At 37.6% G+C, this 15,169-nt stretch overlaps 1 protein-coding gene across 1 annotated transcript; it reads right to left on the bottom strand.

Annotated features, from left to right (window-relative positions):
- Positions 1-2,118: 2,118 nt before the first annotated feature.
- Positions 2,119-3,716, bottom strand: LOC131168355 (putative UPF0481 protein At3g02645). Its single transcript, XM_058127719.1, has 2 exons — positions 3,669-3,716; positions 2,119-3,551 (listed from the first exon to the last, which is right to left on the bottom strand). Exons 1-2 carry the CDS (start codon positions 3,683-3,685, stop codon positions 2,132-2,134), a joined length of 1,437 nt encoding a protein of 478 aa, XP_057983702.1. The 5' UTR covers positions 3,686-3,716; the 3' UTR covers positions 2,119-2,131.
- Positions 3,717-15,169: the final 11,453 nt, after the last annotated feature.

Here is a 15,169-nt window from a genome sequence, read left to right as displayed (position 1 = left end):
CTTGGAAGAAATGCGAGCCCTAGAAAAAAATGGAACTTAGAAGTTAACAGATCTACATAAAAGGGAAGAAGCCAGTAGGTTGTAAATGAGTTTTCATAGTGAAATGTAAATCTGATGGAACAGTTGAAAGATATAAAGTCAGACTTGTTGCAAAAAGCTTTACACAGACCTATGGCATTGACTATACTGAGACATTTGCCCCAGTGGCAAACTTAAATACAGTTCGGGTTCTCTTGTCCCTGGCAGCCAATTTAGATTGGCCGCTACAACAACTTGATATTAAAAATGCTTTCTTAAATGGAGAATTAGAAGAGGAAGTTTACATGACTATACCACCAGGATTCAGTAGAACAGGTGACGAAAACAGAGTGTGTAAACTAAAGAAATCGTTATATGGCCTCAAACAATCTCTGAGAGCGTGGTTCGACATATTCGCAAAGGTACTAGAAAATCAAGGGTATTGACAAGGGCAATTAGACCATACACTATTCTTCCAACAGTCTGAAAGAGGTAAGAAAACAATTCTAATAGTGTATGTTGATGATATAATCCTTACTGGTGATGATAATGTAGAAATGGAGAGATTCAAGAAGGTTCTGGCTACTGAATTTGAAGTTAAAGACTTGGGACATATGCGGTATTTTTGGGCATGGAAGTGGCAAGAACGAAAAAGGGGATTAGTGTTTCTCAGCGAAAGTATGTTACCGACCTCCTAGTTGAAACTAGCATGCTAGGGTGCAAACCCAGCGAAACCCCAATAGAAATAGTAAAGAGGGTTGAAGATTGTGGAAAACCAGTAGAAAAAGAGAGGTATCAGAGATTGGTTGGCAAACTGATCTACCTATCACATACTAGACCAGATATTGCATTTGCAGTTAGTGTAGTAAGTCAACACATGCACTCACCAAAGGAAGTTCACTTCGATGCTGTATACAAGATCCTCAGATATCTCAAGGGATCCCCAGGAAAAGGACTCTTCTTTAAGAAATGTGAAAGTAAGGAAGTAGAGATCTTTACCGATGCAAATTGGGCAGGATCATTGGAAGACAAAAGGTCAACCACAAGATATTGTACATTCATTTGGGGAAATTTCGTGACTTGGAGAAGCAAAAAACGGAATGTGGTGGCTCGTAGTAGTGCTGAAGCTGAATTCAGGGCAGTCGCTCAAGGGATTTGTGAAGGATTGTGGTTACGAAAACTATTGGAGGAATTACAGGTACCGGTGAACCTTCCTATCAAACTCTACAGTGACAATAAGGCAGCTATTAGCATCTCTATTAATCCAGTCCAACATGAAAGGACTAAACACGTGGAGGTAGACAGACACTTCATCAAAGAAAAAATTGAAGAAGGAATTATATATATGACCTATGTACCTACCAAGGAACAAACTGCAGATATCCTCACTAAAGGCTTGGGACGACAAAGTTTTGATGATCTTATTAGCAAGTTGGAGATGATTAATATTTATGATCCAACTTGAGGGGAGTGTTAAAATATCAACCCCGAATATCTTTGTAAATAAAATACAAATTAGGAAAGTGGGTAATTATGGGAGATTTGGTGTTATTCAATAGGAAATTGTTTCCTTATTTAGAATAGGTAATTGTATTATATATTGGATTGTACGTTAGAACAAAATAATGAAGAAATATTTTTTCCCAATCGTTTCTTCTTTCAATCATGTTCACAAACTCAATGCACACATCAAATACCAAATGATTTGTCATTATCAAAACCGGATTGGACTCGTAGAGTCAACAGAAATCAAAGCTGACTTGACCACATATTGGTTATTTGCTTGTTTGGAGTTCACATTCTTGTTTGGAAGGCCTGCAGAGGCGCATAGATATTTTCTTCACCTGTGGCGGCATAATGTCATAGAGTGCTTTTTTTATCATTTGAAGCTGGCCTGAACTATACACCAGTAGCCCTTCTCCCTCCATTCCACTTCCTACCCCTCCTAGGATTCGGAAGCCTTAAGCTATAGCCTATGGAATGTGAGAATTTCCACCTCGTTGAAGACCTAGTGGTGCTACCCAAGGATGGGTGGCCCATAGGGGAAGAAATCACAGAGTATATTCATTTGGAAAGTGCTTACACAAACATTAGATGTTCGAAAATGCATTCATTAAATATGCCGGTTGGGAATGGGGAATACTGTGAAGTAAGTTTGGATGATACTCAGAGCAATGATAAAAATAGCAGCAAAGAGAGCAACAACAGTCCAGGGGTTGCTAAAATGTTTGTCAACCACCTCAGCTATCCAAGTCTTCATCTTGCTGTTACAGTGTTTCTGAATGCATTCTTTAACTTCCTTGTACGTATCTAGGTTGTGCATTGAGAAAGCTGCGATCTCTTTGAACATTTCAAGTACTTCTTCGTCACTGCCAAGGAAGTTCAGTAGTATGCCTTGCGATCGTAGCTCTGCCACATCATCCGGGCGATTGATTAGCGAATTCATGAAATATATGTAGGAGGCGACTCCCATATCATTTGGAGTATTTGGACCCATCTCATATGCTATTAAGTTCAAAAATACCTGCTTGGTTTGAGGACCAATCACCTTTGGGGGAAGCATCAGCTGTCCGTAGACACAGTTTGATTTGAACTTTATATTTTTCAGACAACGTGTGTTGCTTGGTTTGAAATGGATTCCCTTTGCTTTGAGTTCTGTGACTGAACAAAATAAGTGTGGATGATCCATTGCAGTGCCTTGAGTTTTCTTTTTTGATTTGAGCTGGTGGAGTTTGTAGGATTGTAGTTTTTGGTGATCTTTGCCGCATTCATGGAGGAGTTTTGACCGCAGAAATTCAAGAAGATGAAGGGGTTGAAGACACTGTGGGTCTCTTGCTTGTGGGAAGCTAGAGGCTAAAAATATATCATCGATGAATGTTTCAATCATTTTTGCCCCCTCATCTCCTTGGAATTTTAAGCTCATCAAGGCTTGGAGAACAAAAAATGGGATTTGGTTCTCTAGCAAAAACAAATCTGGAATCATGAGTGTCGATACCAAGAAGCCCAGATGATTGATAATCATATGCTTCGTTTCCAGCTTATTGTGGACTATGCAGTCAATCATCTGCAGAATGAAGCAGCTATCAAGAAACAGCATCTGTGCAAATGCCTCATCGCTTAATTGATTTGTCGATCCTCCGACGTAAGAGTTCCTAGCATCACCGGCAACCTGCAAAATCTTGTTGTAGAAGGCATCAACTGGCTTGCCACTTTCCAAAACAAACTCCCGTGCAATAATGGGCTTAAATCTCTCCACCAGCTCAAGCTCAGGCTTGCCATGGTGGTAAGGACCGAGTGAAACCACAATAGGATTGTAGTATCTCCATCCATTCATTTGGAGAACTGGTGAAACTCTCTGTATTTGTGGTTTTGAAGATTGATTGTTTCTGTCATCCATTATCTGTCGTAACCACTCATATCTGCTACTCTGAGGGCAGGGGCGGCTTGCTTCTTCTGAAATTGCAATTTTATGAGTCGATTTGTGCTCGTGCTTTTCTGTGGTTATGGTGCTGCAGCTGCCTCCTTGATGAGAGCTGCATGCATTTACCAGGAAATTTATGCATTCAGATTAGGTTCTAACTTCTGAACTGAAGTGAAATCATGAGTAGGAAAATGACTCCTCCCATATTTGAACTGTATAGAAAACTAACCTGTTATAGAAAAACATGGTTTCCTCGTCAGATGAGTGGATTTCAGGTGCAAGGCTTCAAGTATCTGTTGTGTTATAGCTTTGATACCAAGAGAGAGAGATGATAAATATAACTGTAACCTTTGGGTGGAGCTGGATGAACAACCACTGCTTATGTTGGAAGTCTTGAGTTTGAATTCTAGAGAAGTTCGACCAACCACGTAGTCTAAATAACCTTAGTGAACTAAAATAAAAAAATCAAAATAAATGGTTTCAATTTTCTCTCCTCCTGATTTCAAACTTAAAAAGAGTCTTTCGGCAGTATTTAGAGCATGAATTTTGGATTTTAGATTCAAATTTATGTGAATTCAATAAAATATAATATAATTTTATACTGTATTTGATTTAAATTCGCATAAATTTAACTATAAGTCTTAAAATCTAAACTCTGGGGAATTAATTAATTAATTAATTTTTTTATTATTGCTTTTTAAAAAAGAGCTTGATAGTTGGTAGTCGCCCCTATCACAAAATGGGGTCAACGTCAAACGTCCAGGGTGACTGAACTGGCTAGTGCTAGGTGTGACTCTCGGTTTGAATTTAGAATTGGTCCAGTTCCCACTTCTCTATAAGAAAAATTAAAATGCTAATAACATGTAAAATTAAATTTTATTAATAAATTTATTTTATATATATAGATATATATATACACACACACACATAAGAATGTAATTTATATTTTTTATATTTTTCTTTCTTTTTCTAGAAGTTTTTAAGTTTTAAACAGGGACTTAATAAATTTAGAACGATAAATGATTGTAAAATAATAATAGGATTAAGATCAAAATGGATAGAGAGAATTATACAAATTAAAAATCAATTGCAGTAAATTTTTTTTTTTTTTTTTCTGTTTTTGGATACATGGAGGACTCGATGAGTTTAGGCTACATAGTAGGAGATAGACCAATTTATCATCCATCCAATTTTTTTTTTGCTCTTTTCAAAATTAGAATAGATATCATAAGGTCTTGGAACTTGAAAAATGTGAGGGAAAGGAAAGGAAAGTATGGAGGAATTTATTTTTTCATATTTGATTATCAAAAAGAAAAATAAGAAAGAAAGAAAATAAAAATCTACCAAATCAATAAATAAAATTTTTTTTAATTTTTTAATTATTTTAAAATATTATTCTATTTTTATATTATTTGGTATATGTAGAGAATATAATGAAAAATGCATTTTCTATCTATTTTTCTATCCTTTTCTTTTTTCCATCAAAATTTTGATTCAAACAGATCGAAAGCTCCTGTTTGGAACTTCGGAAGTATTAGGGGAAAAGAAGGGAAAATATTAAGAAATTTAGGAAAGTTAAAAATAATATATACATATATTTTATATACACATTAAATCTATAATATAATTAATATTTAATTTTTCTTAATTTTTAGTCATATTAAAATAAATTTTGATTTTTAATAGTATTTAATAGAGAAGAAAAAATTAAGAGAAAATTTGTTTCATCTTTATTTTCCTTTCTTTTCCCATTCCCAAGTAAAATCCTTTATTTCCGTTTGGATCAAAAATTCTGATTGGAAAAAGGAAAGAAAATGAAAATAAGGATGAAACTCATTTTTCTTTATATTTTTCTCCTCTATTAAATATTATCAAAAATAAAAAATTATTTTAATATGTCTAAAATTTTTTAAAAAAACTAAATATTAATTATGTGTAAAGTTAAAATTTTGTTCATAGATTTGATATATATTTTATTTTCTTCCTCATTTTCCTTGATAACAAGCATGAAAACGTGGATTACTAGATATATTCTTTTCCTTTCCCTAATACTTTCCGAGTTTCAAACGGAACCTAAGTGTGTGTTTGGATCAAGGAATTTACTTGGAGAAAAAGAAAGGAAGAAAATGAAAGAGGAAACTCATTTTTCATTATATTTTTCTTCTATTTTAAGTATTTAAAAATAAAACTTTATTTTAATATGATTAAAAATATATAAAAAGTCAAATATTAATGATGTATATAATCAATTTTTTTTTTTTTATAACATAAAAACTCTAGTCACCAACGAATCCTTCGTTGTATATTATATTATACTACTAAAAATATTATATTATAATTTTCCGTCTGTCAAATTTCATAATATTTAAGAGATTTTTAATTTTAATTAAAATTGCACTCCTATTTATTGTGCTTTTGGCTCTTCAAATAATTTCATTTATTAACCTTTTTATTTTTTACTATTTCTTCTTTTCCAAATAATTCATCTCCCAACCCTTTTATCTCATACATCATATTCTTTTTTTTACCTTCTCACTCCACTTATATATACCTTTTGAGAAGAAAAAAGAATAAATAATAATTCAAGAAAAAAAGTCTAAAGGCTATAATGAGAAGTAGAATTCAAATTTTTAAAGAGACAAAATTGAAGATAGATTGTTGAAGAAAGGAGGTCATGACAATGTTTATTCAGCAACTATCCCAAGTCAAGTAAGGGTTCAAGAGGAGAGCTCTCGACGTGTATGTCAAGTCGGGCGATCGGGTCATCAATCCGAGCGACCAGATCATAGTACTTGGCGATTTTCCATGGGGCAATTCTCGCGATGTTTGGTCGCTCGGACTAAAGGTCATAGTACCATACGCAATAGTACAGTGCCTCATTATGGTTCATCGAAGTTCTCAAATCATGAATTGCAATTTAACATTCATATTCAATTCTGATTAACAATACACACGCAAATAATTCCCATACATTTCAATATTTCCAACATGTCATACATATATATATATATATATATATATATATATATATATATCACAACTCAACTCAGTATTTTCATTTTACTCATGCCACGCATTTCAAATAATAAGCATAATTATATCCCATTAAATTAGTAAGCCAACCCATGTTCATCATCCATTTTACTTAAGATACACATCAAATTATTTTCACAATTTTCAGAAAATACATTACTTTAATCATTTCATTTTCACAAATAATAGCTAATATCACAACCGTAGGTTCAAAAACATCACAGTTCAAACGGTTGATTTTTTCAAAATTCGCATAATAATTTTAGCTACGGCACGCACTACCTTCATGCTCGGCTCCCTACAATTTTCTTTTTCATTTGAAGGAATAATTATAGAGAAATAAATAGGAGTTAAAAGGGCATTTTATTTAATAAAGGGAGCATTTATGTGTATTTATAAGAGTTTTCTTTCGTAATAAACCAAACCAATGTATAAAGGATAGTTGTCATGGATTATAGGTGTATTTTAGGAAATTAAAAAAACAAACTAACATAAAGATAAATACCCTTTTTCCTATTAAAGATTCAAAAATTCAACTCTCCTATTTTTATGGGGTTGAGTTTTGTTTATATATTTATATTCTTGATTTTTATTTTTTTTTAAAAGAAAATTAGAGATAGTTACATAAGGATAAATTTGACATTTGTGAAAAGCAACATCAAAGGGGATCCCATTTATAGTATTCCAAAGATAGGAATGAAAAGTTTAAAAATGTACTTGAAGATTGAATAAGATTCTTGTCGACAAAGGCAAACAACCACACTCAAGTATGACGAATTCTATGATATCTTTTTGGTTTGTGGAATGGAATTAACAAAGAAGACACAGCAGGTTTAGACTCCATAGCCATCAAACATAAAATTGCAAGACAGAATAATACTAACTGTATGAATAAATCAATAACATATTGCCAAAAGGTCACGAGCTTACTGTCGCATAAGCTTTTCATAGACAACTACTAGCATCTAGAAGACTGTGCACATATTCCAAAGTACAAATAACTACTAATAGTTCCATAAATAGGCTATTGACATCCTCAAAAATCTCAATTCAACAACAGGGCTAACTGTTCTTGATCACGAAGCACTAGAACAGATAGTCCACACCCAGAACACCACCAATGACTACCATGAAGTGCAAACTATCCAATTTCTTTGGAAATATTCTAGTTTGTATGATCCAATCACAATAAATTTTGACCATATCATACAGACAATAACACTACGTACTAAGTGAGAAGGAACTTCTCTACACAAATTTCCTCGTGTTATCAATTGAAGCAAGTCCTAAAATCTCTATCTTGATATAGATTTGTTAGTAAGTAAAAATGCACTAAAAAGGAATATTGCCAAAAATGGAGTATATGCCATGCTAATCAGAAACAATCTCTCAAACAAATTACAGATATATATTCACCCCACGAGGTCGCTTTACATTAGACCTTTTGATAATTCTGTCATAAGGTGAAAGTAGCCTATATTTTACTGATCCCACAAACAACGTGTGTACTAGTTATGTTTGTTATCTATGTTCCTTGAGATGTGTGTTCTTGAAGTTTTGATCATCGTTAGATACAAAGGAATAAGTAAAGGGTGAGAAATAATGAGAAGGAAAAAAATGAACGATGATAGAGCTAAGGTTTTCAAACAATAGAGATACCTATTCAAATAATTTTATCGTTGTAAAAAATAATGACCCTTCCAATAAACAGAGATACATGCTCCATAGGAGGCATAACACTAGAGTGCATTATTGAAAGCATCATATCTCATACTTCTTATTTCATGTGTTGTTCCATGTCTTTTAATAGCTTATTCCGAATCTGCTTTTCGAATATTTGTTACATACTTATTGTCTCCTGATTTAGCAAATGATCTTGCAAAGAATAGTTGTCTTTGGTCTGGAAACCTTTTCTGAGTTCACATCGAATCAAAAGCAGTGAAGTTGAGAATGATGCTCTCACCTTAGGACTTATCCAAGATATCGTTTGGCCCTACACGAGACAATTGTGTGCATTTGACTTTGTCATTCCTATTATACCTAAAATACAAATGATTTAAAAAAAAAAAAATAACATCATATATTTTACAGAAAAAAAAAATTACAAATATATTTTTCTTACAATCTTCTTCCTAGGGGATTAGACACTTGTCCCTCACTATTTGTGCATCCCACTTAAAACATCTCATCTCATATTGGAGGGGAACAACCTTCTTGTTCTCGTTCCACAATCTACATGTTCAAAAAAAAAAAAAAAAAAGTAAAGATCAAACAACATAAAAAAAAAAAATTACAAAAATGTTTCCATGATGGCATTTTATTCGATGCTCTAATCTTACAATCATTTTCATTGACTTTTCCTACAAAATTAATGACTAAGTTTAGAGAATTTGAAAACACTAAAATTTTCAAAACTATATTTAATGTTCTAATATTAGATATATTATTACCTCAAACTCTAGTGACTTCAACAAATCATAATTTTTTTCTAAATCCTTTCGAACAAGCCCCTTTGTCATATTTAAGTGCTTCAATCACAACTCTCTCCTTATTCATCTTGTATATGTGACAGCAGAAGGAGGAGAATTGTGACCCTACTTGTAAGAACCCGAACCATGATATATGGATTTAATTAAGGAAGAGAAGGGTAAAAAGGTAATTGAGCAAACTTCATCGACGAAGACAGATTTCATCGACGAAGGCCCTTTACTACTCAACGACGAATCTCAGGTACTCGTCGACGAGGAGAAGCCGAGAGGTTTCGGGAAATCAGGAATCTCAGGCTCATCGACGAGGCCACTGTTTCATTGACAAGCTGTCTACTTTGGCTCGTCGATGAAGTCGCCATTCGTCGATGAGGTTGGCCGAGTTAAAGGGGTTATAAATATCAATTTCCTTGCTTCCTAACTAAGAAAACTAAAATTTCTCTCTCTCTCTCTCTCTCTCTCTAGAACTAGAAGGCCACTCTCTCTCTCTAGATTTCTTCGTCATACATTGCTGGAATTGTCGATCCGACGTTACCACGAGGATCAGGGAAGGATTCTCTACAAGTTTAACTAGTCAGATCTTCGTTTCGGACGTTTTTGGATTTTGGCTCGAAATCGAGGTAAGGCTTAATTTTCTCTTCTGTTCAGATAGTTTTGTAGAGGACGGAATTGTGAGCATATCTTGTACTGGGTATTGTAGGTTTTGGGAACTCGAGTTGCGGTTTAGGGGCTGTAGAGCTTAAGTTTGGATTTTCGAGGAAAGGTAAGGGAATACAGTTTATGTCGATCATTTTAGAAATCGGACTCAGTAGAACTGTTGTTCACGGTCGTGCGTGCGTTTTGGTTACTCATTTGGGGAAATCTAATAGGTAAAATTATGGATTTTTCATGTTACATTTTTTGGGGGAAAAATGGGGGGATGGGCTGCATCTCTGGTTTTGTTGGAAAACTGTAAATATATTGTGATATTTATCATGATATAAGGATGACCGTGCCTAGACTTTTGTTAACTGTATAGGTTTGGAAAATCGTGATTTTTGGATTACCAAATGGGTGTGGTTTGTTTGGTTATATGAGCATGCATGGTTGTGTTTTGTTGAAATACAATAGGAACTGGGTTCCAAGTTATTCCAGGTACGGAAAGAGTGTCCAGCTCTATATTCAAGGGTGTATGAAATCGCTGGCCATGTTTGGTAAGAGTGTTCGACTCTATATCCGAGGGCGTGAGCCTTATCGGCTGATCATCGAAGGGTGTGGATCCACTAGTTTGTACCGATACGATGCCATGGGAGCCTGGGGCTACGCCATGTGTCAGGAAACTCGTGTAATGCGGGCCGGCTTCGGGCTGACGTCATGTAACATGAGCCGACTATGGGCGAAAGGGTGTGATGACACCAGATGGCTTGATCATGTGTGTGTGCGTGTGATGCACTATACTGAAATTGCATTTAACTGTATATGTTTTGCTGTCATGATAACACTCAAATGCCACACACCAGTATAACTTGTATTTGCCTTACTGAGATGTGTATCACCCCTGTTATACATACATATTTTTTAGGTCCTTCTAGTAACCGGAACTAGTGTCCTTGAGTTGGGAGCGTAGTGGTCGGTGTACTATGGATAGCGTTTGTGTAAGTGTTAGGACTTTTGTTTTCGGGTTGTCATTTTTGGGATATGGTTGGCACTCGGGTTTATGTTTTATGTTATGGAGTCTAGACTCCTATTGTATAGACTCTGGTATGGTATTGTGTATGTATAGAAAGACCTTTTCTCCGTTGTGTATTTGTAATGTGTATGAATATGTATAGGGTGCTTGGAAACCCCATGGGGTCGGACCCTCATTCATTGTGCTGTGTCGTTAATGATTTGCATGATATAGGGACAGGTTAGATTACTTATTCACCTCTGGGCCCATTACCGGGTTTGGGGCGTGACAGCTTGGTATTAGAGTTAACTAGGTTGTTAGGTCTTGTAGACTTCGTTAGGAGTAGCTATATGTACATATTAGAGCATAGGATGTAGGAGATGGGTAGAGTAGGTCGAGGGGTTGTTTTGTTGTTGGACCGAGACTTGTCGGCAGTGTTCCATGTTTTTCCTAGAATGACGATTTTAGTAAAATCATGGAAAATCATTGATGACTTCTGTGTCGGTGTGATAGGACAGACCTAGACCTAAGATGTTTTAATTAACATGATTAGTTATAGATAATTGTGTTAACCGTATTTGCGTAGGAATGCTGAGAGGTTCCTATTGAATTTTTAGAACGAAGCCCATGGATAATAACTTGGAGAGTGGCTCCGAGGAGACTGCGAGCGATGAGCCTCCGTCAGTGCCTCGGGGTTTGACGAGGCAGGTGATGCTAGAGATCAGGTGGAGTGTTAGGAGACGCGAATGCTCTCCTACTTCTGCAGGGTGTACTATCTAGAGGTTCATATGCACCCTCTGACGTTTTCAAGAGGACCCGGTCCGATGGTGGCTGAGGACTGGGTTGAGAAAACCGAGAGAACTCTAGAAGTCCTCCACTGCATCAATAGACAGAGGGTCTTATACGCTACCTTCCAGCTGTCTGGGGAGGCAGGGCATTGGTGGACTGTAGTGAGTCTGTTGGAAAGACAGAGAGTTGGTGTTTCAGAGATGTCTTGGAGCCGTTTCAAGGAGGTGTTCTTTGATAGATACTTCCCGGCCTCCACTCGTGATGCGAAGGCGGATGAGTTTTCTACTTTGTCGTAGGGAGATATGACGGTGTAGGGGTATGTTGCTCGATATATAGAGCTATCCCGTTTCATGGCATGTTTGATCTCGAGCGAGTACGAGAAGACTCAGAGATTCGAGAAGGGTTTGAGGAAGGATATCCACAGGCTAGTGGGTATGCTTCAGATCCGCGAGTTCTCTATTTTGGTGGATAAGGCCACGGTGATCGAGATTAGCATTTGAGAGGATGAGGTGGATCAGAAATTGAAGAAGAGGTCAGTACATTCTAGTTCTTAGTCGGGATCTTGTCAATGATCATGGAAGAAGAAAAGCAAGGGCTCGAGTTACCGTTAGAATACCGAGCGTCAGGGTTCTCAGGCGAGCTAGTCTAGTGATCATTGTATCAGGTGCCACAAATGGCATAGTGGTGAATGCCACCCATTTGGGGGTAAATGCTACAACTGTGGTCAGTCAAGTTACATGGCTTGGGATTGTCATGCACCAAAGAGGAGTATGCCCGCTTCGAGTCAGAATCAGGGAAGTAATCAGGTATCTCGGGAAACTTATCAGACGAACACAACTCTATCCAGGGTATACTCACTTACTCTAGTGGATGCTGAGCATTCGGGGAATGTGGTGATAGTTACTTTGATGTTGCTTTTAAATAGAACTGTGGTTTTATTTGATTCGGGTGCAACTCATTCCTTTATATTTGCTAATTTTGTAAAACTGTGTGGGGTTGAGACCCGAGTTATGGATGAAGAATTATCTGTAGTTACACCATCTGGGAGTATATAATTCTATAGGAGGATGTTAGCAAACTGCCTAATGATAAATCAGGGAAGGCTGCTACCGGCGAATCTTGTGGTATACGATATGTTGGGGTTTGATGTCATTCTAGGGATGGACTAGTTTTTCTCCAGTTATGCTGACTGTCGTGGAAAGGTAGTGGCATTCAGACCTCCTGGGAGTAGGAGTACAAGTTCGTGGGATCGTGTGTGCATTCGACGCCATAGGTTCTATCGGCATTACAAGCAAGGAGGTTACTCTTGGACGGATGTTAGGGGTACCTAGCTTGTGTGAAGGAACCACCACGTGATGAGTTGGGGCTCGAGGATATTCAAGTGGTTAGTGAATTCCCAGACGTGTTTCCAGAAGATTTACCCAGTTTACCTCCGGATCTTAAGGTGGAGTTTGCGATAGAGTTGCTACCTGGAAAGGCATCGATCTCTAAAGCTCCGTACCAGATGGCTTCAGCGAAACTTCAGGAATGGAAGGAGCAGTTGCAAGAATTACTGGACAAGGGCTTTATCCGACCGATTGTTTCGCCCTAGGGAGCTCCAGTACTGTTTGTGAAGAAGAAAGACGGGTCAATGCGTATGTGCATTGATTACCATGAGATCAATAAGGCGACTATGAAGAATCGTTACTCGTTGCCTTATATCAATGATCTCTTTGACCAGCTACAGGGGACGTAGATATTTTCGACGATCGACCTACAGTCAGGGTATCACTAGGTGAGGGTTCGATCGGAAGATGTTGCGAAGACTGCTTTCCGAACCAGATATGGCCATTATGAGTTTCTAGTCATGCCTTTTGGGTTAACAAATGCTCTAACAGTATTCATGGATTTGATGAACAGGGTTTTCCATGAGTACCTGGATTAGTTCGTAGTGGTGTTCATTGACGACATTCTAGTGTATTCAAAGAGTTCGGATGAGCATGAGAACCATTTGAGCTTGGTACTACAGATTCTATAGGAAAGGAAGTTGTATGCCAAACTGAAGAAGTGTGAATTCTGGTTGAATCAGGTCGCGTTCTTAGGCCATGTGGTGTCTAAGGGCAATGTCTCAGTTGGTCCTAGCAATATTGAAGTTGTGGTCGACTAGATGAGGCCGAAGAGTGTGCAGAAGGTTCAAAGTTTTTAGGACTGGCAGGTTATTATCGTTGGTTCGTGGAAGGTTTCTCTAAGTTGTCTAGGCCTCTAACACGTTTGACCAGGAAGGGGGTGAAGTTTGAGTGGACCAGTGATTGCGAGCAATGTTTTCAAGAGTTGAAGCATCGTCTGGTTACTGTTCCAGTTTTGACCATTCGTTTAGGGGATGGCGGTTTTGTGATCTATAACGACGCATCTCTGAAGGGTTTGGGATGTGTGCTTATGCAGCAGAGTAAGGTAGTAGTGTATGCTTCTCGACAACTTATGGATTATGAGAAGAATTACCCTACGCATGATTTGGAATTAGCTGCTGTTGTTTATGCTCTGAAGATCTGGCGACACTACTTGTATGGTGTGCAATGCGAGATTTTCACTGACCACAAAAGCCTTAAGCATTTTTTTTACGCAGAAGGAGTTGAATATAAGGCAGAGACGGTGGCTTGAGTTGATTAAGGACTACGATTACAACATTAGTTATCACCCGAGGAAAGCTAATGTGGTGGCTGATGCGTTGAGTCGAAAGTTAAGGCATGCGACAGTATATGTGCTTATAGCTCAACATCACATCATAAGGGATCTAGAAAGCCTTGGTATTAAGTTGTTGGCCAGTGATCATCAGGCTTTCATCGCTAGTTTGGTGGTCCATCCAATTTTGTTTGAGCGTATTAAAGTTGCGCAGGCTAGTGATGTGGAGTTGGTTGAGATTGCAGAGAAAGTGCAGTAGGGGTTGGCTGCGAATTTTAACATCTCTGAGGGAGGTGTGTTGAGGTTTGGAACCAGGTTGTGCGTTCCAAATGACAAAGAGATTAGAAGGACAATTCTTGAGGAAGCGCATCGTTCCTTGTATACGGTACATCCTGGTGGCACGAAGATGTATTATGACTTGCGCGAGACCTTCTGGTGGACTGGTATGAAGAGGCAGATTGCTCAGTTCGTGGAGCGGTGTCTGACGTGTCAATAGCTGAAAGCTGAACACCAGAGGCTGACAAGGCTGTTGCAGCCCTTAGCTATTTCGAAATGAAAATGGGAGCATATTTCCATGGATTTTTTGATCGGATTGCTGCCAGCACTTCACGGGCAGAATGTCATTTGGGTGATTGTGGATAGATTGACGAAATCTACTCATTTCATACTAGTGAAGGTTAGCTATCCTTTGAATAGGCTAGCGGACATTTACGTGCAAGAGATAGTCAGAATGCATGGAGTGCTGGTGTCTATCGTATCAAATCGAGACCTGAGGTTTACCTCTCGTTTCTGGAAGAGCTTGCAGGAAGCACTGGGGACGAAGCTTACTTTCAGTACAGCGTTCCACCCCCAGACTGATGGACATTCAGAGAGAACAATACAGATCTTCGAGGATATGTTACGGGCTTGCGTGTTAGACTTTGGAGGTAACTGGTTACAGTTTATGTCACTGGTAGAATTTGCCTATAACAACAGCTTCCAGGCTAGTATTAAGATGGCACCGTTCAAGGATCTGTATGGTCGGAGGTGTCGATCTCCTCTATATTGGGATGAGGTTGGTGAACGTCAGGTGTTAGGACCTGAACTCGTGTACCAAGCATCTGAGAAGGTGTATGT

This window comes from Malania oleifera, chromosome 11, assembly GCF_029873635.1.
Source record: "Malania oleifera isolate guangnan ecotype guangnan chromosome 11, ASM2987363v1, whole genome shotgun sequence".
NCBI classification, from domain to species: Eukaryota; Viridiplantae; Streptophyta; class Magnoliopsida; order Santalales; family Ximeniaceae; genus Malania; species Malania oleifera.
The sequence above is the reverse complement of the archived record's forward strand: the minus strand, read 5'-3'. Positions and strand labels throughout refer to the sequence as shown.